Source organism: Procambarus clarkii, chromosome 65 (assembly GCF_040958095.1).
Source record: "Procambarus clarkii isolate CNS0578487 chromosome 65, FALCON_Pclarkii_2.0, whole genome shotgun sequence".
NCBI lineage: Eukaryota > Metazoa > Arthropoda > Malacostraca > Decapoda > Cambaridae > Procambarus > Procambarus clarkii.
In genome coordinates, this window is record NC_091214.1 from 6,395,725 (window position 1) to 6,422,160 (window position 26,436).

The 26,436-nt window shown below is 39.4% G+C and overlaps 1 protein-coding gene across 1 annotated transcript in view; it reads left to right on the plus strand.

Annotated features, from left to right (window-relative positions):
- Positions 1–731: 731 nt before the first annotated feature.
- LOC123753419 (zinc finger protein 345-like) overlaps positions 732–26,436 on the plus strand; it is an 89,610-nt gene continuing 63,905 nt past the window's right edge. The window contains exons 1-5 of the mRNA XM_069309383.1: positions 732–1,328; positions 6,712–6,781; positions 13,249–13,274; positions 16,853–16,922; positions 23,391–23,416. Coding sequence (XP_069165484.1) covers positions 732–1,328; positions 6,712–6,781; positions 13,249–13,274; positions 16,853–16,922; positions 23,391–23,416 — 789 coding nt within the window. The remainder of the gene's footprint in view (positions 1,329–6,711; positions 6,782–13,248; positions 13,275–16,852; positions 16,923–23,390; positions 23,417–26,436) is intronic.

Sequence of the window (26,436 nt, forward strand, 5' to 3'; positions counted from 1 at the left end):
AAAAACATCATCACCAAAAAACTCTCACATCTCAACAAAGCCTACCTACACCAGAGAATAGCTGAAGGTTCGCCATCTGCAACATGGTATCTTCAGGCAACCAAATTAGAAAGGTTAAATATCCCAAAAGGAATCCACAGGGAAATAGCAGTTAGGCTATATAGACTACGTCTAGGTTACAGATGCAACTGGGAGATTGGTGAACCCCGACAGAGAGAGTGCATCTTCTGCCAAACTGTCACAGAAAAGCCATTACTTCACTATCTTCTGGAATGTGAAGCAACCAATGACCTTAGAAGAGCTTTAAGAGTTCCTGAATCATGCAGCGGCCACCCTGAAGCCATCAACACAGCCACTCTCCTGGTCAACAAAGGTGTCCAGCAGCTGGACACCCTCATAAAGACTGTGAAGCAGTATCCTCCCCCACGATAACAGCTTGATGGTTAAATGCAACCTCAGAACACTGGGGAAAAAAAAAATTGTACCACTTACGGGCTATTCATGCCCGTGCCACCTCTTGGGTGGCTTAATCTTTATCAATCAATCAATGTCCTCTTCACTAGCGACTTCATAACGGTCCAGGACGGGCAGAAACTTCGTCGTCTCATCTTATGGTGTGTAGTTTGGTCAAGATTTCTTCAGCCACGTTATTGTGAATCATCATCTGCACGAGATATTGAACAATTCCTGAACTTACGGGAATATAATCGCTTTCATATTAACTTGGAGATATGGAAACCAATGTAATGATTCGTACTGTTGATAAGCCTCACGAGTGTCTCGAGTGCTCAAGAAAATTCAGGTACCTTAGCAATTTGAAACAACACTTGTTAGTACATTCTGATGATAGGCCTTACGAGTGTTCTGAGTGTGCAAAAAAATTTAAGGGCCCTGGAACTTTGAGAAAACACCTTTTAGTACATACTGATGATAGGCCTTACGAGTGTTCTGAGTGTGCAAAAAAGTTCAAGTCACCTGCAAGTTTGAAACAACACTTGTTAGTACATTCAGATGATAAACCTCACGAGTGTCCTGAGTGTGCGAAAAAGTTCAAACACCGTCACAATATGAAAAAACACATGTTACTACATTTGAAGGATGAACTTCATAAGTGTAAAGATTGTGGCAAAAGTTACAGTCTTCGTGAAAATAAGAAACGTGTAAGAGTGCATACAGGTGATACATCTCACAGGTGTGAAGAGTGTGAGAAAAGATTTAGTCAATTTTCAAATATGAAGAGGTGTTGGTGCACTTTAATGATAAAGCTAATCAAGGCCAAAGCGAGCAACAAGAAGCAGAAAGTGAAAAAGGCATCAATTCCACGACATGTTAGTGAAGTTTGATGATGAAGTGTTTCCTCGAAACAATAAGAAGCGGAAAGTGTAAAATAGTGGATGCTCAGTGAATGATTTGGGATCATCTTATGTGTAAAAAAAATATTACCTAAAATAAAAGTTTCAGATCAATAAGTATTTTTATTTCTGCATTATTATTTTTTATTACTGTTTCTTTTCACTACAACTTTGAATTGGGTGTACCTTAATTTATATACTATATCCAGTAAGTCTTCAAGACTTACTGTAGTAAGTAAGACTCCAGTAAGTCTAAAAAACTTATTTTAAAATTATATAAAAAAAAATTACTGGACAAAAAGACTCCAGTAATATAAAGAACTGCTACATGTAAGCAGGTAATATAACGAATGAAGAAAAGGCGATGAGGTAGCTTAGTGACAGGGTGTATGGGGGAATGGCAATTCTTTTAACCATGTAGCTTAGTCGATTAAGGCAGCGTCTGGGATTCTCTCGGACGTAGGTTCGAATCCCCGTCACGGCCCTTGTTCATTTGATGCATCACGCTATTGTGATTTCTGTGTTCGAATTTTTGAAATCTAACATATTTATTTATTTATATATACACAAGAAGGTACATTGGGCTTAGGAGAGTACATAGCATTGATGATTCTTGTAAAGCCTTGTACGCATTGAGTTTCGGGCAGGTCCTAAATCTAGCAGCTTAACTTGATACCTGGTTGATGGGGTTCTGGAGGTTCTTCTACTCCCCAAGCCCAGCCGGGGCCAGACTTGACTTGTGAGCGGCCCGCAGGCCCACAGCCCGGTTGAGGGCTGTGGGATTTCTCAGCCCTCAGCAGCAATTTCTCCTGCTCTGAAGGGGGAAGTGAGTACTGAGCAGTGCTCAAGACGGGACAACACAAGTGATTTGAAGTACAACCATTTGTACTTCAAATTTGAGTACAACCATTGTGATGGGATCTCTGGTCTTGAAGGTTCTCGTAATCCATCCTATCATTTTTTGGCTGACGCAATACTTGCTTGGTTATGCTCCCTAAACGTTAGGTCGTCGGACATCATTATTCCCAAATCCTTGACATGCTGTTTTCCTACTATGAGCAGATTCGATTGTGTTTTGCACCCTGTATTATGTTTAGGATCCTCATTTTTGCCGTATCTGAGTACCTGGAATTTATCACCGTTAAACATCATGTTATTTTCTGCTGCCCAATCGAAAACTTTGTTAAGGGGGCATATCAATGTAAAATTAAAAGTGGATCAATTTACTTATAAATTTTTTTATGAAATGGTTATACAATGCGCTGCAGCTGGTCCAAGTTTCATCATCACACTCTAAACAGAAAAGGAGAAAAAAAATAAACAACGAATTATGCAACGAATTTTCAAATAGTTTCAGGGAACACATGTGTTAACTAAAATCATTTCTATAACACTCAGATATTAAATTAAGCACATAATAAAGGATTCTAGTGATCAGTTTTATCAAAAAAGTGTTTAGTGCAATAATATAATTTTTCAAAGTTACCCTTCTTTTAAAATATGCAATATATGATATTTATAAATTTTTATAAAATCAACAAATAGACTTTGGACTAAAATGTCTACTGGATTCTGTAGACGCACAAACGCTACATATAAGGTGTAATTTGCATGTAAATTGATTAATAAATAAAAGCTCTGAAGTAATTTGAAGGTGTAAATTACTTTCCAGAGTAAAATAAAGATCCAAGTTCGGCCACCTGAAGCTGAGCTTGACTTCGACAGATTTCGTTCATAATTGGCACCCTTGCAGATAGGCGTCCATTGAGCAAGGTGTGCAAGTTTCATGCAAATCCCTTGATAACAAACGAGAAAAAAATATTGGCCAAAAAAAAAAAGAAGAAAAAAAAAAAATTTAAATATAAATATATTGCACATACATATTACAATTATTACAAGAGTTTGTGCTTCTACAGCACATAGTAGACATTTTAGTTGACACATGTGTTCCCTGAGATTATTTGAGAATGTTGAACATTCGTTGCATAATACGTTGTGTATTTTTTTTCTCCTTTTCTGTTTAGGGTGTGATGGTGAAACTTGGACCAGTTGCAGCCCTTTCTATAACCATTTCATAAAAAAATTTATAAGCAAATTGAACAACTTTTAATTTATAACGATTTAGAATGACATGCCCCCTTAATATCTGTTTGTAGTTTATCAATGTCTTCGGCAGAGGTAATTTTCATGCTGATTTTTGTATCATCTGCAAAGGATGACACGAAGCTGTGACTTGTGTTTTGTCTATATCTGATATGAGAATAAGGAACAACAGTGGTGCAACAGTGGACTGTACCTTGAGGTACAGAGCTTTTAACTGCGCTCGGACTCGATTTTACTTGATTGACTGTTACTCTTTGTGTTCTGTTCGACAGGAAATTGAGTATTCAGCGTCCTACTTTACCAATTATACCCATTGACCCCATTTTGTGTGCAATCACTCCATGGTCACATTTGTCGAATGCCTTTGCAAAATTGGTGTATACGACATCCGCGTCATGTTTTTCCTCAGTGATTTTGATATAGTGGCCAAGTAGCTGTGAGAGGCATGATCTTCCAGCTCTAAATCCATGTTGGCTTATATTGTGGAGGTCATTGGTTTCCATGAATCTAGTGACTTGACTCCTGATCACTCTTTCAAATACTTTTATTATGAGAGACGTTAGTGCAACTGGTCTATAATTCTTTGTGCCAGTGCTTTGCTACCACCCTTGTGTAGACGGGCAATGTCTGCTGCTTTAAGCGCATCTGGTATCTCCCCTGTGTCCAAGCTCTTCCTCCACACTATACTGAGTGCCTGTGCTACTGGCACTTTGCATTTCTTTATAAATATTGAATTCCATGAGTCTGGACCTGGGGCTGAGTGCATGGGCATATTGTCAATTTCTCTTTCAAAATCTGCCTCGCTCGTGTTGATATCAGTTACATTTACTGGTGTTTGAGTATCATTCATAAAAAAATTGGCCGTATCTTCCAGTAATCCGAATGATTACTGTTTTATCTTTCACTATGTGATGGCCATTCAGGATGGTGTTGTGGTATTGAGAATAATGTTGCTTAATACCTCCGTCTTGCAAATGAAGTGTAAACTTAACGTACTCGTGGTATCTCCAGTGTAGTATATATATGTCAACGCTCAGTCTCCAGTGCTGCATTTGTATTGATAGTCAGTGCATCAGTACACCTAGTACATTATTACTGCGTTAATACACCTCAGACATGTCATTTCAAATAATGAGAAAAGCTTTACGAGTGTTGTTATAATAAATGACCGGACGCATTTCACTGCAAGGTTTACAATTCTTGTCAATAATGACTCGTATCACCTTCTTGTATGCCTGAGTGAATGGGTTTTTATAATGCACTAGATGCACTACGAATTTATATGGTATACTACGGCATACTACGAGCAAGGTATACTACGTTCCTGGGATTTGCTTAGAATATTTTTAAATAGGTTATATTTTGAATCCACATCGAAATCCAGTTTTACGTCACCTGTCGCTGGGTTCACGTCTAGCCCACACCCCATCCCCAAGACATTCCAACCATTTTGACCCAAAAAAATCCATAGGCTATTGAAATCAGCTTTTCGAAAATCAGGCACTTTAACAGAATTTTCTCCTTTAGATCTATTCCATTCAATGCTAAATCTGATTTCTTTGTGATCACTGTTCACTAGCTCACTCCCTATTTCCATCTCCTTAATTTGTGTTTCCCTGTTAGTTAACACTAAATCTAAAATATTATTTCCCCGCGTTGGTTCCTAAATATGTTGCATAAGAAAGCAATCGTCAATTAATTCTAGGAAGTCTTCTGCTTCATTATTCCCTGTTTTGTTCACCCAGTTTATTCCACTAAAATTAAAGTCATCCATGACATAAATACTGTTAGATCTAGATGCTCTAGATATTTCATCCATAGAAGCTTTGCTTCCATTCTGTCTAAATTTGGTGGCCTATATATAACTCCTATTATAATAATATTTGCTTTTTCGTTTAATTCTATCCAAATAGTTTCTGTGTGTGGCTCAGATTTGATTCCCTCTTTGAGACTACATATCAAATTGTCCCTAACATATATGGCTACTCCCCCTCCTCGTCTAATATATCTATCTGTGTGAAATAGTTTAAATATATTTATTTGATATTCAGCTAATAGTTCTCTATTTTCTACATTCATCCACGTTTCGGTAAGTGCAATAATATATATTTCTTCTGTACAGATAAGAGCATTTAACTCGTTTATTTTGTTTCTTAGACTTCAACTGTTAGTGTAATATACCCTAAGTGAATTGTTATTTTGAGGCCCCTTCTCTTTCTGATCATTTTGCCAATGTGTTTTTCCATAAACATATATTGATGATAGAGTTACAAGATACGAGCTAGATGGTGATAAGACTGCGAAGTCGAATTGCGAAAGGGATCTGGGAGTTATGATAAGTAAGAATTTAAAATAAAAGGTTCAATGCATGAATGTTCGTAATAAGGCAAATAGGACACTGGGATTTATTAATCGAAGCGTTAGTAACAAAACACCTGGTGTGGTTCTTCAGCTATATCTTGCTCTGGTTAGGCCCCATTAAGATTATGTAGTTCAGTTTTGGTCGCCGTACTATAGAATGGATATAAATTCACTTGAACGTTTCCAGCATAGGATGACCAAGTTAATTCCCCAAATTAGAAATCTTTCATATGAAGATAGATTAACAAAGCTTAAATGCATTCACTGGAAAGGCGAAGAGTTAAGGGTGACATGATAGAGGTTTACAAGTGGATGAATGGACATAACAAAGGAGATATTAATAGGATATTAAATAGGAGCTGCCTCGTATGGGCCAATAGGCCTTCTGCAGTTACCTTTGTTCTTATGTTCTGTCTTGTGGTGATAATTTTAATACCCTATTATTATCCCCTTTCTTGTGTCCATTCATCCACTTGTAAACCTCTATTATGTCACCCCTAACTCTTCGCCTTTCCAGTGAATGCAATTTAAGCTTTGTTAATCTTTCTTCATATGAAAGATTTCTAATTTGGGGAATTAACTTAGTCATCCTACGCTGGAAACGTTCAAGTGAATTTATATCCATTCTATAGTACGGCGACCAAAACTGAACTGCATAATCTAAATGGGGCCTAACCAGAGCAAGATATAGCTGAAGAACCACACCAGGTATCTTGTTATTAACGCTTCGATTAATAAATCCTAGTGTCCTATTTGCCTTATTACGAATATTCATGTTTTGATCCTTTTGTTTTAAATTCTTACTAATCATAACTCCCAGATCCCTTTCGCAATCTCAGCACCATCTAGCTCGTATCTTGTAACTCTCGTATTCTTGTAACGTGTTCTCTTACAGGAGCGAATAGAAGAAGGTGTTGCTACTGATACTGACATGGTGCTAGGCAGTGATGATGAGGAAGAGCAAGGTGCACCTTGCGCAAGGTGTAAAAAGAGATAAGTAGAGCAAGAAGAAACTATGAAGTTCGATTAGCAGGCCAAGCAAAGGCAAATCCTAAAGGTTTTTTGTCAGTTATATCGAAAAAAGGATATGGAAAGGATAGGTGCACCTTGCGCAAGGTGTAAAAAGAGATAAGTAGAGCAAGAAGAAACTATGAAGTTTGTATAGCAGGCCAAGCAAAGGCAAATCCTAAAGGTTTTTTGTCAGTTATATCGAAAAAAGGATATGGAAAGGATAGGTCTATTAAAAACCGAGATAGGTCCGATAACGGATAATGACGAAGAGATGAGTAGTATTTTTAATATATATTTAATCTCTGTATTTACTAAAAAGAACTTAACTCTATGCCTTTAGCCGAACAAGTCTATGTGGGTGGGGACGAGGACTGGTTGATTAGTTTAACAGTTACCAGGGATGATATTATTAAACAAATAGAAAAACACAAACCAAGCAAATCCCCTGGACCGGATAAAGTGTTTACCAGGGTGCTTAAAGAATGCAAAGAGGAGCTTCGCGATCCATTGTCTACTATATTTAATAAATCATTAGAGTCAGGCAGATTGCCAGAGTCGTAGAACATTGCTAATGTAGTGCCAATTTTTAAGAATGGAGATAGATCACTTGCGTCAAACTATCGGCCAATTAGCCTAACGTCTATTGTGGGAAAGTTACTTGAATCGATATTTCGTTTTCACCTTGAAAAAACAAATTAATAAACGAGTCACAATATGGTTTAACAAATGGCCGTTCATGGGTAACAAAATTGTTATCTTTTTATTCTAGCATAGTTGAGGGAGTTGATAGTGGTTAGGTTTGCGATGTTGTGTACCTTGACTTTAGTAAAGTTTTTGATACAATGCCACATGAAATACTGATTAAAAAGATAGAGGCTCATGGTATTGGGGGTGCTATATTAAGAGGGAATAGTGTATGGCTATACCAAAGGAAACAGAGTCAGTGTGCATGGTGTTAAGTCAGAGTGGGATAATGTTGTAAGTGGAACGCCTCAAGGCTCTGTATTGGGACCTCTGTTGTTTATAATATTTATATAAATGATTTAGATTCAGGTTTAAGTTGCAACATTTGCAAATTTGCCGATGATACAAAATTCGGCAGGGAAATTATCACGGAAGACGACTCACTATCACTTCAAGCTGATCTAAATAGGGTTTTGAAATGGTCAAAAGATTGGCAGATGCAGTTTAATGCTGATAAATGTAAAGTTTTGAGTCTAGGTAATGATGATAGAGTTACAAGATACGAGCAAGATGGTGCTGAAATTGCGAAGTCGGATTGCGAAAGGGATCTGGGAGTTATGATCAGTAAGAATTTAAAACCAAAGGATCAATGCACGAATGTTCCAAACAAATAAATGCATGAATGTTCGTAATAAGGCAAATAGGATACTGGAATTTATTTATCGAAGCGTTAGTAACAAGACACCTGGTGTGGTTCTTCAGCTATATCTTGCTCTGGTTAGGCCCCGTTTAGATTATGTAGTTCAGTTTTGGTCGCCGTACTCTAGAATGGATATAAATTCACTTGAACGTGGCCATGCAGCGTACGCTGACAAAATTAATTCCCCAAATTAGAAATCTTTCAAGTGAAGAAAGATAAACAAAGCTTAAATTGCATTCACTGGAAAGGCGAAGAGTTAGGGGTGACATGATAGAGGTTTTCAAGTGAATGAATGGACATAACAAAGGGGATAATAATAAGGTACACGAAACAATGCGTGTAAATTGGATAAGCTTAGATTTAGAAAAGACTTGGGTAAATTCTGGTTCGGTAATAGGGTTGTTAATTTGTGGAACCAACTACTGGGAAACGTAGTGGAGGTGGGGTCCCTCGATTGTTTCAAGCGCTGGTTAGACATGTATATGAGTGGGATTGGGTGGATATAAATAGGAGCTGCCCAGTATGGGCCAATAGGCCTTCTGCAGTTACGTTGGTTCCTATGTTCTTATCCTGCAAAAAAAAAAGATGTTGTTGTTGTTTTAGATTTAGCTACTCAGAACGAAGTGTCCATGTAGTACGGGCTATGGTGAGCCCGAAAAAATAGAGATCGACATAGCTTATTACATTCTTTAGAAAGGTGAAGAATTAAGGGTGACAGGATAGAGGTGTACAATTGGATGAATGTCCATAACAAAAGGGATAGTAATAGGGTAATGAAAGTATCAACACAAGACAGAACAGAACACAATGGTATAAATTTGATAAGTTTCAAATTTATTCAAATAATTTATTCAAAAGTTTCAAATAAGTTTCGATTTATGAAAGACCAGAGTAAATACTTGTTCGGTAACAGGGTTCGCGTAACATAATAGAAGTAGTATTAATTGATTGTTTGAAGCGGAGGTTAAACATATATTTGAATGAGATTGGGTAGATATAAATAGTAGCTACCTCTTGGGTGGATATAATTATCAGCTACCTAGCTCTTAGGTGGATATAAATAGTAGCTACCTCTTGGGTGGATATAAATAGTTGCTACCTCTTGGGTGGATATATATAGCAGCTACCTCGTATGGGCCAATAGGCCTTCTGCAATTACCTTCATCCTAATGTTCTCATCAGCTTACCTCTCTTTTTTTTACTTTCTCATCTCTCCATCACCCATCCCACCCGTGTCCCCTCCCCCCTTTTTTTCTTGTTCTTACCTTTCACCTCTTGTTACCTGCTCTTCACCTCACTCTTGTCTTATATATGCCCGTGCCTCTTATGTCCTCTTCACTAGCGACTTCATAACGGTCCAGGACGGGCAGAAACTTCGTCGTCTCATCTTATGGTGTGTAGTTTGGTCAAGATTTCTTCAGCCACGTTATTGTGAATCATCATCTGCACGAGATATTGAACAATTCCTGAACTTACGGGAACATAATCGCTTTCATACTAACTTGGAGATATGGAAACCAATGTAATGATTCGTACTGTTGATAAGCCTCTCGAGTGTCTCGAGTGCTCAAGAAAATTCAGGTACCTTAGCAATTTGAAACAACACTTGTTAGTACATTCTGATGATAGGCCTTACAAGTGTTCTGAGTGTGCAAAAAAATTTAAGGGCCCTGGAACTTTGAGAAAACACCTTTTAGTACATACTGATGATAGGCCTTACGAGTGTTCTGAGTGTGCAAAAAAGTTCAAGTCACCTGCAAGTTTGAAACAACACTTGTTAGTACATTCAGATGATAAACTTCACGAGTGTCCTGAGTGTGCGAAAAAGTTCAAACACCGTCACAATATGAAAAAACACATGTTACTACATTTGAAGGATGAACTTCATAAGTGTAAAGATTGTGGCAAAAGTTAGTCTTCGTGAAAATAAGAAACGTGTAAGAGTGCATACAGGTGATACACTCACAGGTGTGAAGAGTGTGAGAAAAGATTTAGTAAATTTTCAAACATGAAGAGGTGTTGGTGCACTTTAATGATAAAGCTAATCAAGGCCAAAGCGAGCAACAAGAAGCAGAAAGTGAAAAAGGCATCAATTCCACGACATGTTAGTGAAGTTTGATGATGAAGTGTTTCCTCGAAACAATAAGAAGCGGAAAGTGTAAAATAGTGGATGCTCAGTGAATGATTTGGGATCATCTTATGTGTAAAAAAATATTACCTAAAATAAAAGTTTCAGATCAATAAGTATTATTATTTTTTATTACTGTTTCTTTTCACTACAACTTTGAATTGGGTGTACCTTAATTTATATACTATATCCAGTAAGTCTTCAAGTAAGACTCCAGTAAGTCTAAAAAACTTATTTTAAAATTATATAAAAAAAAATTACTGGATAAAAAGACTCCAGTAATATAAAGAACTGCTACATGTAAGCAGGTAATATAACGAATGAAGAAAAGGCGATGAGGTAGCTTAGTGACAGGGTGTATGGGGGAATGGCAATTCTTTTAACCATGTAGCTTAGTCGATTAAGGCAGCGTCTGGGATTCTCTCGGACGTAGGTTCGAATCCCCGTCACGGCCCTTGTTCATTTGATGCATCACGCTATTGTGATTTCTGTGTTCGAATTTTTGAAATCTAACATATTTATTTATTTATATATACACAAGAAGGTACATTGGGCTTAGGAGAGTACATAGCATTGATGATTCTTGTAAAGCCTTGTACGCATTGAGTTTCGGGCAGGTCCTAAATCTAGCAGCTTAACTTGATACCTGGTTGATGGGGTTCTGGAGGTTCTTCTACTCCCCAAGCCCAGCCGGGGCCAGACTTGACTTGTGAGCGGCCCGCAGACCCACAGCCCGGTTGGTCCAGCACTCCTTGAAGGAAACAATCTAGTTTCCTCTTGAAGAGGTAGGACGTTTGTAACGGTTCTATTGTTACGTAAAGTATGGTGACAAATAAACACAGACACTAAGATACTATATATATATTTCGTCGAATATACAGAAGTACACAGGTGATACGTTGGTGTGAGTTGAGCGCACTGAGCGTTGGTACAGTATCTCGCAAGTGTCTGCTCTAGACCACACTTGAAAGTAGACTAGCCAATGTTCGCTACACCGCTGCTTATATGCTCGGGCAACACCTCACCTCATTCATCTCCAAAGATTGACAGGAATATTAACAATGCATTTGGAGCGAGTATATTATTGGGATAATGTACTCGCTACAGAACTCCCCCTCCCAGGGGATGAAAGGAAAAATACTTGATCAAGGAACTTAGCTGGTCGGTGAATTGTACGCCCTGCTCGCGTTACATAACCATCAAAGTTAACTTCCTCCTCTTCGCTGATGTCATCAAACTGGGGTCGTAGGGTGGGAGGTCGCACAGGATTGGTCCGTCGTCGTAGGATCAGGTTGTGGTGCGGCTGGTAACTGGGGTTGTAGGGTGGGAGGTCGTACAGGATCGTCTGTTGTCGTAGGTGGCGGTGCTGCTGGTAACTGTGGTCGAAAAGTGAACTGCGTAGTCGGCGGATGTGTCTCTGGATTTAGCAGTGTCGCAGACGTTGAGACGAAGCCTGGAGCAGAGCAGAGAGCTGAGTGAGGCCGGAGTCGTGGAGAGCGTGGCGGCTCGATTGAGAATTGTGTGTCTGAACTCGGGGAGCGAGAGCGTGGCGGCTCGATGCGGTCGTAGTCTGCTGTCTGCTCTGTGTCGAAGCTGTAGCGTCTTGGGTTGATTAGGACTGTACACGCCGAGTACTACATTGTTGACTGTGGCAATTGTAGACTGGTACCAAAAGATGTAGGCAGTGTGTGGACAAGCTCGGTGTAGCAGGAGAGAAGAATGTGCATAATTGTTGCGTCCTTGGGTCGCTGGTGGAGCATTTAGATCCGGGGCGGATGGGCTCGGGCACCAGGACAATAGGAGGTAATGTAGGCACGTAGTTAGGACAACGAGGGAATCACTGCTAGAGCTGAATTGTCCTGGAGGCGACGAAGAGTCGGAAACGCAAGCTGTAAGTCCTGTACTGCGCAAAGTGCGTGAGTCGGCAGAGTATCAGAATGCAGTGAACGTGTAGATGAATCTGACGAAAGAGCAGCTTTCGTGGGCGCCCCTGTAGAACAAGCAGTGCCCTGGCAGCGACGGAGAGTCGGCAGGACAGGCTGTAGATCCCACATTATGTAGTTACTGATGAAGCTGCCAGATGAGTGAGTAGTGATCGTGGAGCAGCAAGCCGTAGTAGATGAAAATGCAGAGATGATCGCGATGAAAATCATAGCTGTGGCAAGGGTGTTGGCAACGTTCCACGACAGGTGGCTGCGGTCCACAGCAAGCAGCAGCAGTAGAGGTCCAGTGAAAGTCCATGTTGTAGTCCATCGTGGCTGGGTATCGTCGAAACTCTCTGGGGTCACCAATGTAATGTTCTGTAGCGAGTAGATTATCCCAATAATATACTCGCTCCAAATGCATTGTTAATATTCCTGTCAATCTTTGGAGATGAATGAGGTGAGGTGTTGCCCGAGCATATAAGCAGCGGTGTAGCGAACATTGGCTAGTCTACTTTCAAGTGTGGTCTAGAGCAGACACTTGCGAGATACTGTACCAACGCTCAGTGCGCTCAACTCACACCAACGTATCACCTGTGTACTTCTGTATATTCGACCAAATATATATATAGTATCTTAGTGTCTGTGTTAATTTGTCACCATTCTTTACGTAACAATAGAACCATTACACGTTGAACAACCGTGGACCTCTGATGTTCATACAGTGTTCTCTGATTGTGCCCACGGCACCTCTGCTTTTCACTGGTTCTCTTCTGCATTTTCTTCCATGTCGTTCATTCCAGTACGTTGCTATTTTACTGTGCAAATTTGGGACCTGTCCCTCCACTATTTTCCATGTGTATATTATTTGGTATCTCTCTCGTCTCCTTTCTAGTGAGTAAATTTGGAGAGCGTTGAGACGATAATTTAGGTGCTTAATCTCGTCTATGCGTGCCGTATATGTTCTCTGTATTCCCTCAATTTCAGCAATTTCTCCTGCTCTGAAGGGGGAAGTGAGTACTGAGCAGTGCTCAAGACGGGACAACACAAGTGATTTGAAGTACAACCATTTGTACTTCAAATTTGAGTACAACCATTGTGATGGGATCTCTGGTCTTGAAGGTTCTCGTAATCCGTCCTATCATTTTTCTGGCTGACGCAATACTTGCTTGGTTATGCTCCCTAAACGTTAGGTCGTCGGACATCATTATTCCCAAATCCTTGACATGCTGTTTTCCTACTTTGAGCAGATTCGATAGTTTTTTGCACCCTGAATTATGTTTAGGATCCTCATTTTTGCCGTATCTGAGTACCTGGAATTTATCACCGTTAAACATCATGTTATTTTCTGCTGCCCAATCGAAAACTTTGTTAATATCTGATTGTAGTTTATCAATGTCTTCGGCAGAGGTAATTTTCATGCTGATTTTTGTATCATCTGCAAAGGATGACACGAAGCTGTGACTTGTGTTTTGTCTATATCTGATATGAGAATAAGGAACAACAGTGGTGCAACAGTGGACTGTACCTTGAGGTACAGAGCTTTTAACTGCGCTCGGACTCGATTTTACTTGATTGACTGTTACTCTTTGTGTTCTGTTCGACAGGAAATTGAGTATTCAGCGTCCTACTTTACCAATTATACCCATTGACCCCATTTTGTGTGCAATCACTCCATGGTCACATTTGTCGAATGCCTTTGCAAAATTGGTGTATACGACATCCGCGTCATGTTTTTCCTCAGTGATTTTGATATAGTGGCCAAGTAGCTGTGAGAGGCATGATCTTCCAGCTCTAAATCCATGTTGGCTTATATTGTGGAGGTCATTGGTTTCCATGAATCTAGTGACTTGACTCCTGATCACTCTTTCAAATACTTTTATTATGAGAGACGTTAGTGCAACTGGTCTATAATTCTTTGTGCCAGTGCTTTGCTACCACCCTTGTGTAGACGGGCAATGTCTGCTGCTTTAAGCGCATCTGGTATCTCCCCTGTGTCCAAGCTCTTCCTCCACACTATACTGAGTGCCTGTGCTACTGGCACTTTGCATTTCTTTATAAATATTGAATTCCATGAGTCTGGACCTGGGGCTGAGTGCATGGGCATATTGTCAATTTCTCTTTCAAAATCTGCCTCGCTCGTGTTGATATCAGTTACATTTACTGGTGTTTGAGTATCATTCATAAAAAAATTGGCCGTATCTTCCAGTAATCCGAATGATTACTGTTTTATCTTTCACTATGTGATGGCCATTCAGGATGGTGTTGTGGTATTGAGAATAATGTTGCTTAATACCTCCGTCTTGCAAATGAAGTGTAAACTTAACGTACTCGTGGTATCTCCAGTGTAGTATATATATGTCAACGCTCAGTCTCCAGTGCTGCATTTGTATTGATAGTCAGTGCATCAGTACACCTAGTACATTATTACTGCGTTAATACACCTCAGACATGTCATTTCAAATAATGAGAAAAGCTTTACGAGTGTTGTTATAATAAATGACCGGACGCATTTCACTGCAAGGTTTACAATTCTTGTCAATAATGACTCGTATCACCTTCTTGTATGCCTGAGTGAATGGGTTTTTATAATGCACTAGATGCACTACGAATTTATATGGTATACTACGGCATACTACGAGCAAGGTATACTACGTTCCTGGGATTTGCTTAGAATATTTTTAAATAGGTTATATTTTGAATCCACATCGAAATCCAGTTTTACGTCACCTGTCGCTGGGTTCACGTCTAGCCCACACCCCATCCCCAAGACATTCCAACCATTTTGACCCAAAAAAATCCATAGGCTATTGAAATCAGCTTTTCGAAAATCAGGCACTTTAACAGAATTTTCTCCTTTAGATCTATTCCATTCAATGCTAAATCTGATTTCTTTGTGATCACTGTTCACTAGCTCACTCCCTATTTCCATCTCCTTAATTTGTGTTTCCCTGTTAGTTAACACTAAATCTAAAATATTATTTCCCCGCGTTGGTTCCTAAATATGTTGCATAAGAAAGCAATCGTCAATTAATTCTAGGAAGTCTTCTGCTTCATTATTCCCTGTTTTGTTCACCCAGTTTATTCCACTAAAATTAAAGTCATCCATGACATAAATACTGTTAGATCTAGATGCTCTAGATATTTCATCCATAGAAGCTTTGCTTCCATTCTGTCTAAATTTGGTGGCCTATATATAACTCCTATTATAATAATATTTGCTTTTTCGTTTAATTCTATCCAAATAGTTTCTGTGTGTGGCTCAGATTTGATTCCCTCTTTGAGACTACATATCAAATTGTCCCTAACATATATGGCTACTCCCCCTCCTCGTCTAATATATCTATCTGTGTGAAATAGTTTAAATATATTTATTTGATATTCAGCTAATAGTTCTCTATTTTCTACATTCATCCACGTTTCGGTAAGTGCAATAATATATATTTCTTCTGTACAGATAAGAGCATTTAACTCGTTTATTTTGTTTCTTAGACTTCAACTGTTAGTGTAATATACCCTAAGTGAATTGTTATTTTGAGGCCCCTTCTCTTTCTGATCATTTTGCCAATGTGTTTTTCCATAAACATATATTGATGATAGAGTTACAAGATACGAGCTAGATGGTGATAAGACTGCGAAGTCGAATTGCGAAAGGGATCTGGGAGTTATGATAAGTAAGAATTTAAAACAAAAGGTTCAATGCATGAATGTTCGTAATAAGGCAAATAGGACACTGGGATTTATTAATCGAAGCGTTAGTAACAAAACACCTGGTGTGGTTCTTCAGCTATATCTTGCTCTGGTTAGGCCCCATTAAGATTATGTAGTTCAGTTTTGGTCGCCGTACTATAGAATGGATATAAATTCACTTGAACGTTTCCAGCATAGGATGACCAAGTTAATTCCCCAAATTAGAAATCTTTCATATGAAGATAGATTAACAAAGCTTAAATGCATTCACTGGAAAGGCGAAGAGTTAAGGGTGACATGATAGAGGTTTACAAGTGGATGAATGGACATAACAAAGGAGATATTAATAGGATATTAAATAGGAGCTGCCTCGTATGGGCCAATAGGCCTTCTGCAGTTACCTTTGTTCTTATGTTCTGTCTTGTGGTGATAATTTTAATACCCTATTATTATCCCCTTTCTTGTGTCCATTCATCCACTTGTAAACCTCTATTATGTCACCCCTAACTCTTCGCCTTTCCAGTGAATGCAATTTAAGCTTTGTTAATCTTTCTTCATATGAAAGATTTCTAATTTGGGGAATTAACTTAGTCATCCTACGCTGGAAACGTTCAAGTGAATTTATATCCATTCTATAGTACGGCGACCAAAACTGAACTGCATAATCTAAATGGGGCCTAACCAGAGCAAGATATAGCTGAAGAACCACACCAGGTATCTTGTTATTAACGCTTCGATTAATAAATCCTAGTGTCCTATTTGCCTTATTACGAATATTCATGTTTTGATCCTTTTGTTTTAAATTCTTACTAATCATAACTCCCAGATCCCTTTCGCAATCTCAGCACCATCTAGCTCGTATCTTGTAACTCTCGTATTCTTGTAACGTGTTCTCTTACAGGAGCGAATAGAAGAAGGTGTTGCTACTGATACTGACATGGTGCTAGGCAGTGATGATGAGGAAGAGCAAGGTGCACCTTGCGCAAGGTGTAAAAAGAGATAAGTAGAGCAAGAAGAAACTATGAAGTTCGATTAGCAGGCCAAGCAAAGGCAAATCCTAAAGGTTTTTTGTCAGTTATATCGAAAAAAGGATATGGAAAGGATAGGTGCACCTTGCGCAAGGTGTAAAAAGAGATAAGTAGAGCAAGAAGAAACTATGAAGTTTGTATAGCAGGCCAAGCAAAGGCAAATCCTAAAGGTTTTTTGTCAGTTATATCGAAAAAAGGATATGGAAAGGATAGGTCTATTAAAAACCGAGATAGGTCCGATAACGGATAATGACGAAGAGATGAGTAGTATTTTTAATATATATTTAATCTCTGTATTTACTAAAAAGAACTTAACTCTATGCCTTTAGCCGAACAAGTCTATGTGGGTGGGGACGAGGACTGGTTGATTAGTTTAACAGTTACCAGGGATGATATTATTAAACAAATAGAAAAACACAAACCAAGCAAATCCCCTGGACCGGATAAAGTGTTTACCAGGGTGCTTAAAGAATGCAAAGAGGAGCTTCGCGATCCATTGTCTACTATATTTAATAAATCATTAGAGTCAGGCAGATTGCCAGAGTCGTAGAACATTGCTAATGTAGTGCCAATTTTTAAGAATGGAGATAGATCACTTGCGTCAAACTATCGGCCAATTAGCCTAACGTCTATTGTGGGAAAGTTACTTGAATCGATATTTCGTTTTCACCTTGAAAAAACAAATTAATAAACGAGTCACAATATGGTTTAACAAATGGCCGTTCATGGGTAACAAAATTGTTATCTTTTTATTCTAGCATAGTTGAGGGAGTTGATAGTGGTTAGGTTTGCGATGTTGTGTACCTTGACTTTAGTAAAGTTTTTGATACAATGCCACATGAAATACTGATTAAAAAGATAGAGGCTCATGGTATTGGGGGTGCTATATTAAGAGGGAATAGTGTATGGCTATACCAAAGGAAACAGAGTCAGTGTGCATGGTGTTAAGTCAGAGTGGGATAATGTTGTAAGTGGAACGCCTCAAGGCTCTGTATTGGGACCTCTGTTGTTTATAATATTTATATAAATGATTTAGATTCAGGTTTAAGTTGCAACATTTGCAAATTTGCCGATGATACAAAATTCGGCAGGGAAATTATCACGGAAGACGACTCACTATCACTTCAAGCTGATCTAAATAGGGTTTTGAAATGGTCAAAAGATTGGCAGATGCAGTTTAATGCTGATAAATGTAAAGTTTTGAGTCTAGGTAATGATGATAGAGTTACAAGATACGAGCAAGATGGTGCTGAAATTGCGAAGTCGGATTGCGAAAGGGATCTGGGAGTTATGATCAGTAAGAATTTAAAACCAAAGGATCAATGCACGAATGTTCCAAACAAATAAATGCATGAATGTTCGTAATAAGGCAAATAGGATACTGGAATTTATTTATCGAAGCGTTAGTAACAAGACACCTGGTGTGGTTCTTCAGCTATATCTTGCTCTGGTTAGGCCCCGTTTAGATTATGTAGTTCAGTTTTGGTCGCCGTACTCTAGAATGGATATAAATTCACTTGAACGTGGCCATGCAGCGTACGCTGACAAAATTAATTCCCCAAATTAGAAATCTTTCAAGTGAAGAAAGATAAACAAAGCTTAAATTGCATTCACTGGAAAGGCGAAGAGTTAGGGGTGACATGATAGAGGTTTTCAAGTGAATGAATGGACATAACAAAGGGGATAATAATAAGGTACACGAAACAATGCGTGTAAATTGGATAAGCTTAGATTTAGAAAAGACTTGGGTAAATTCTGGTTCGGTAATAGGGTTGTTAATTTGTGGAACCAACTACTGGGAAACGTAGTGGAGGTGGGGTCCCTCGATTGTTTCAAGCGCTGGTTAGACATGTATATGAGTGGGATTGGGTGGATATAAATAGGAGCTGCCCAGTATGGGCCAATAGGCCTTCTGCAGTTACGTTGGTTCCTATGTTCTTATCCTGCAAAAAAAAAAGATGTTGTTGTTGTTTTAGATTTAGCTACTCAGAACGAAGTGTCCATGTAGTACGGGCTATGGTGAGCCCGAAAAAATAGAGATCGACATAGCTTATTACATTCTTTAGAAAGGTGAAGAATTAAGGGTGACAGGATAGAGGTGTACAATTGGATGAATGTCCATAACAAAAGGGATAGTAATAGGGTAATGAAAGTATCAACACAAGACAGAACAGAACACAATGGTATAAATTTGATAAGTTTCAAATTTATTCAAATAATTTATTCAAAAGTTTCAAATAAGTTTCGATTTATGAAAGACCAGAGTAAATACTTGTTCGGTAACAGGGTTCGCGTAACATAATAGAAGTAGTATTAATTGATTGTTTGAAGCGGAGGTTAAACATATATTTGAATGAGATTGGGTAGATATAAATAGTAGCTACCTCTTGGGTGGATATAATTATCAGCTACCTAGCTCTTAGGTGGATATAAATAGTAGCTACCTCTTGGGTGGATATAAATAGTTGCTACCTCTTGGGTGGATATATATAGCAGCTACCTCGTATGGGCCAATAGGCCTTCTGCAATTACCTTCATCCTAATGTTCTCATCAGCTTACCTCTCTTTTTTTTACTTTCTCATCTCTCCATCACCCATCCCACCCGTGTCCCCTCCCCCCTTTTTTTCTTGTTCTTACCTTTCACCTCTTGTTACCTGCTCTTCACCTCACTCTTGTCTTATATATGCCCGTGCCTCTTATGTCCTCTTCACTAGCGACTTCATAACGGTCCAGGACGGGCAGAAACTTCGTCGTCTCATCTTATGGTGTGTAGTTTGGTCAAGATTTCTTCAGCCACGTTATTGTGAATCATCATCTGCACGAGATATTGAACAATTCCTGAACTTACGGGAACATAATCGCTTTCATACTAACTTGGAGATATGGAAACCAATGTAATGATTCGTACTGTTGATAAGCCTCTCGAGTGTCTCGAGTGCTCAAGAAAATTCAGGTACCTTAGCAATTTGAAACAACACTTGTTAGTACATTCTGATGATAGGCCTTACAAGTGTTCTGAGTGTGCAAAAAAATTTAAGGGCCCTGGAACTTTGAGAAAACACCTTTTAGTACATACTGATGATAGGCCTTACGAGTGTTCTGAGTGTGCAAAAAAGTTCAAGTCACCTGCAAGTTTGAAACAACACTTGTTAGTACATTCAGATGATAAACTTCACGAGTGTCCTGAGTGTGCGAAAAAGTTCAAACACCGTCACAATATGAAAAAACACATGTTACTACATTTGAAGGATGAACTTCATAAGTGTAAAGATTGTGGCAAAAGTTAGTCTTCGTGAAAATAAGAAACGTGTAAGAGTGCATACAGGTGATACATCTCACAGGTGTGAAGAGTGTGAGAAAAGATTTAGTAAATTTTCAAACATGAAGAGGTGTTGGTGCACTTTAATGATAAAGCTAATCAAGGCCAAAGCGAGCAACAAGAAGCAGAAAGTGAAAAAGGCATCAATTCCACGACATGTTAGTGAAGTTTGATGATGAAGTGTTTCCTCGAAACAATAAGAAGCGGAAAGTGTAAAATAGTGGATGCTCAGTGAATGATTTGGGATCATCTTATGTGTAAAAAAATATTACCTAAAATAAAAGTTTCAGATCAATAAGTATTATTATTTTTTATTACTGTTTCTTTTCACTACAACTTTGAATTGGGTGTACCTTAATTTATATACTATATCCAGTAAGTCTTCAAGTAAGACTCCAGTAAGTCTAAAAAACTTATTTTAAAATTATATAAAAAAAAATTACTGGATAAAAAGACTCCAGTAATATAAAGAACTGCTACATGTAAGCAGGTAATATAACGAATGAAGAAAAGGCGATGAGGTAGCTTAGTGACAGGGTGTATGGGGGAATGGCAATTCTTTTAACCATGTAGCTTAGTCGATTAAGGCAGCGTCTGGGATTCTCTCGGACGTAGGTTCGAATCCCCGTCACGGCCCTTGTTCATTTGATGCATCACGCTATTGTGATTTCTGTGTTCGAATTTTTGAAATCTAACATATTTATTTATTTATATATACACAAGAAGGTACATTGGGCTTAGGAGAGTACATAGCATTGATGATTCTTGTAAAGCCTTGTACGCATTGAGTTTCGGGCAGGTCCTAAATCTAGCAGCTTAACTTGATACCTGGTTGATGGGGTTCTGGAGGTTCTTCTACTCCCCAAGCCCAGCCGGGGCCAGACTTGACTTGTGAGCGGCCCGCAGACCCACAGCCCGGTTGGTCCAGCACTCCTTGAAGGAAACAATCTAGTTTCCTCTTGAAGAGGTAGGACGTTTGTAACGGTTCTATTGTTACGTAAAGTATGGTGACAAATAAACACAGACACTAAGATACTATATATATATTTCGTCGAATATACAGAAGTACACAGGTGATACGTTGGTGTGAGTTGAGCGCACTGAGCGTTGGTACAGTATCTCGCAAGTGTCTGCTCTAGACCACACTTGAAAGTAGACTAGCCAATGTTCGCTACACCGCTGCTTATATGCTCGGGCAACACCTCACCTCATTCATCTCCAAAGATTGACAGGAATATTAACAATGCATTTGGAGCGAGTATATTATTGGGATAATGTACTCGCTACAGAACTCCCCCTCCCAGGGGATGAAAGGAAAAATACTTGATCAAGGAACTTAGCTGGTCGGTGAATTGTACGCCCTGCTCGCGTTACATAACCATCAAAGTTAACTTCCTCCTCTTCGCTGATGTCATCAAACTGGGGTCGTAGGGTGGGAGGTCGCACAGGATTGGTCCGTCGTCGTAGGATCAGGTTGTGGTGCGGCTGGTAACTGGGGTTGTAGGGTGGGAGGTCGTACAGGATCGTCTGTTGTCGTAGGTGGCGGTGCTGCTGGTAACTGTGGTCGAAAAGTGAACTGCGTAGTCGGCGGATGTGTCTCTGGATTTAGCAGTGTCGCAGACGTTGAGACGAAGCCTGGAGCAGAGCAGAGAGCTGAGTGAGGCCGGAGTCGTGGAGAGCGTGGCGGCTCGATTGAGAATTGTGTGTCTGAACTCGGGGAGCGAGAGCGTGGCGGCTCGATGCGGTCGTAGTCTGCTGTCTGCTCTGTGTCGAAGCTGTAGCGTCTTGGGTTGATTAGGACTGTACACGCCGAGTACTACATTGTTGACTGTGGCAATTGTAGACTGGTACCAAAAGATGTAGGCAGTGTGTGGACAAGCTCGGTGTAGCAGGAGAGAAGAATGTGCATAATTGTTGCGTCCTTGGGTCGCTGGTGGAGCATTTAGATCCGGGGCGGATGGGCTCGGGCACCAGGACAATAGGAGGTAATGTAGGCACGTAGTTAGGACAACGAGGGAATCACTGCTAGAGCTGAATTGTCCTGGAGGCGACGAAGAGTCGGAAACGCAAGCTGTAAGTCCTGTACTGCGCAAAGTGCTTGAGTCGGCAGAGTATCAGAATGCAGTGAACGTGTAGATGAATCTGACGAAAGAGCAGCTTTCGTGGGCGCCCCTGTAGAACAAGCAGTGCCCTGGCAGCGACGGAGAGTCGGCAGGACAGGCTGTAGATCCCACATTATGTAGTTACTGATGAAGCTGCCAGATGAGTGAGTAGTGATCGTGGAGCAGCAAGCCGTAGTAGATGAAAATGCAGAGATGATCGCGATGAAAATCATAGCTGTGGCAAGGGTGTTGGCAACGTTCCACGACAGGTGGCTGCGGTCCACAGCAAGCAGCAGCAGTAGAGGTCCAGTGAAAGTCCATGTTGTAGTCCATCGTGGCTGGGTATCGTCGAAACTCTCTGGGGTCACCAATGTAATGTTCTGTAGCGAGTAGATTATCCCAATAATATACTCGCTCCAAATGCATTGTTAATATTCCTGTCAATCTTTGGAGATGAATGAGGTGAGGTGTTGCCCGAGCATATAAGCAGCGGTGTAGCGAACATTGGCTAGTCTACTTTCAAGTGTGGTCTAGAGCAGACACTTGCGAGATACTGTACCAACGCTCAGTGCGCTCAACTCACACCAACGTATCACCTGTGTACTTCTGTATATTCGACCAAATATATATATAGTATCTTAGTGTCTGTGTTAATTTGTCACCATTCTTTACGTAACAATAGAACCATTACACGTTGAACAACCGTGGACCTCTGATGTTCATACAGTGTTCTCTGATTGTGCCCACGGCACCTCTGCTTTTCACTGGTTCTCTTCTGCATTTTCTTCCATGTCGTTCATTCCAGTACGTTGCTATTTTACTGTGCAAATTTGGGACCTGTCCCTCCACTATTTTCCATGTGTATATTATTTGGTATCTCTCTCGTCTCCTTTCTAGTGAGTAAATTTGGAGAGCGTTGAGACGATAATTTAGGTGCTTAATCTCGTCTATGCGTGCCGTATATGTTCTCTGTATTCCCTCAATTTCAGCAATTTCTCCTGCTCTGAAGGGGGAAGTGAGTACTGAGCAGTGCTCAAGACGGGACAACACAAGTGATTTGAAGTACAACCATTTGTACTTCAAATTTGAGTACAACCATTGTGATGGGATCTCTGGTCTTGAAGGTTCTCGTAATCCGTCCTATCATTTTTCTGGCTGACGCAATACTTGCTTGGTTATGCTCCCTAAACGTTAGGTCGTCGGACATCATTATTCCCAAATCCTTGACATGCTGTTTTCCTACTTTGAGCAGATTCGATTGTTTTTTGCACCCTGAATTATGTTTAGGATCCTCATTTTTGCCGTATCTGAGTACCTGGAATTTATCACCGTTAAACATCATGTTATTTTCTGCTGCCCAATCGAAAACTTTGTTAATATCTGATTGTAGTTTATCAATGTCTTCGGCAGAGGTAATTTTCATGCTGATTTTTGTATCATCTGCAAAGGATGACACGAAGCTGTGACTTGTGTTTTGTCTATATCTGATATGAGAATAAGGAACAACAGTGGTGCAACAGTGGACTGTACCTTGAGGTACAGAGCTTTTAACTGCGCTCGGACTCGATTTTACTTGATTGACTGTTACTCTTTGTGTTCTGTTCGACAGGAAATTGAGTATTCAGCGTCCTACTTTACCAATTATACCCATTGACCCCATTTTGTGTGCAATCACTCCATGGTCACATTTGTCGAATGCCTTTGCAAAATTGGTGTATACGACATCCGCGTCATGTTTTTCCTCAGTGATTTTGATATAGTGGCCAAGTAGCTGTGAGAGGCATGATCTTCCAGCTCTAAATCCATGTTGGCTTATATTGTGGAGGTCATTGGTTTCCATGAATCTAGTGACTTGACTCCTGATCACTCTTTCAAATACTTTTATTATGAGAGACGTTAGTGCAACTGGTCTATAATTCTTTGTGCCAGTGCTTTGCTACCACCCTTGTGTAGACGGGCAATGTCTGCTGCTTTAAGCGCATCTGGTATCTCCCCTGTGTCCAAGCTCTTCCTCCACACTATACTGAGTGCCTGTGCTACTGGCACTTTGCATTTCTTTATAAATATTGAATTCCATGAGTCTGGACCTGGGGCTGAGTGCATGGGCATATTGTCAATTTCTCTTTCAAAATCTGCCTCGCTCGTGTTGATATCAGTTACATTTACTGGTGTTTGAGTATCATTCATAAAAAAATTGGCCGTATCTTCCAGTAATCCGAATGATTACTGTTTTATCTTTCACTATGTGATGGCCATTCAGGATGGTGTTGTGGTATTGAGAATAATGTTGCTTAATACCTCCGTCTTGCAAATGAAGTGTAAACTTAACGTACTCGTGGTATCTCCAGTGTAGTATATATATGTCAACGCTCAGTCTCCAGTGCTGCATTTGTATTGATAGTCAGTGCATCAGTACACCTAGTACATTATTACTGCGTTAATACACCTCAGACATGTCATTTCAAATAATGAGAAAAGCTTTACGAGTGTTGTTATAATAAATGACCGGACGCATTTCACTGCAAGGTTTACAATTCTTGTCAATAATGACTCGTATCACCTTCTTGTATGCCTGAGTGAATGGGTTTTTATAATGCACTAGATGCACTACGAATTTATATGGTATACTACGGCATACTACGAGCAAGGTATACTACGTTCCTGGGATTTGCTTAGAATATTTTTAAATAGGTTATATTTTGAATCCACATCGAAATCCAGTTTTACGTCACCTGTCGCTGGGTTCACGTCTAGCCCACACCCCATCCCCAAGACATTCCAACCATTTTGACCCAAAAAAATCCATAGGCTATTGAAATCAGCTTTTCGAAAATCAGGCACTTTAACAGAATTTTCTCCTTTAGATCTATTCCATTCAATGCTAAATCTGATTTCTTTGTGATCACTGTTCACTAGCTCACTCCCTATTTCCATCTCCTTAATTTGTGTTTCCCTGTTAGTTAACACTAAATCTAAAATATTATTTCCCCGCGTTGGTTCCTAAATATGTTGCATAAGAAAGCAATCGTCAATTAATTCTAGGAAGTCTTCTGCTTCATTATTCCCTGTTTTGTTCACCCAGTTTATTCCACTAAAATTAAAGTCATCCATGACATAAATACTGTTAGATCTAGATGCTCTAGATATTTCATCCATAGAAGCTTTGCTTCCATTCTGTCTAAATTTGGTGGCCTATATATAACTCCTATTATAATAATATTTGCTTTTTCGTTTAATTCTATCCAAATAGTTTCTGTGTGTGGCTCAGATTTGATTCCCTCTTTGAGACTACATATCAAATTGTCCCTAACATATATGGCTACTCCCCCTCCTCGTCTAATATATCTATCTGTGTGAAATAGTTTAAATATATTTATTTGATATTCAGCTAATAGTTCTCTATTTTCTACATTCATCCACGTTTCGGTAAGTGCAATAATATATATTTCTTCTGTACAGATAAGAGCATTTAACTCGTTTATTTTGTTTCTTAGACTTCAACTGTTAGTGTAATATACCCTAAGTGAATTGTTATTTTGAGGCCCCTTCTCTTTCTGATCATTTTGCCAATGTGTTTTTCCATAAACATATATTGATGATAGAGTTACAAGATACGAGCTAGATGGTGATAAGACTGCGAAGTCGAATTGCGAAAGGGATCTGGGAGTTATGATAAGTAAGAATTTAAAACAAAAGGTTCAATGCATGAATGTTCGTAATAAGGCAAATAGGACACTGGGATTTATTAATCGAAGCGTTAGTAACAAAACACCTGGTGTGGTTCTTCAGCTATATCTTGCTCTGGTTAGGCCCCATTAAGATTATGTAGTTCAGTTTTGGTCGCCGTACTATAGAATGGATATAAATTCACTTGAACGTTTCCAGCATAGGATGACCAAGTTAATTCCCCAAATTAGAAATCTTTCATATGAAGATAGATTAACAAAGCTTAAATGCATTCACTGGAAAGGCGAAGAGTTAAGGGTGACATGATAGAGGTTTACAAGTGGATGAATGGACATAACAAAGGAGATA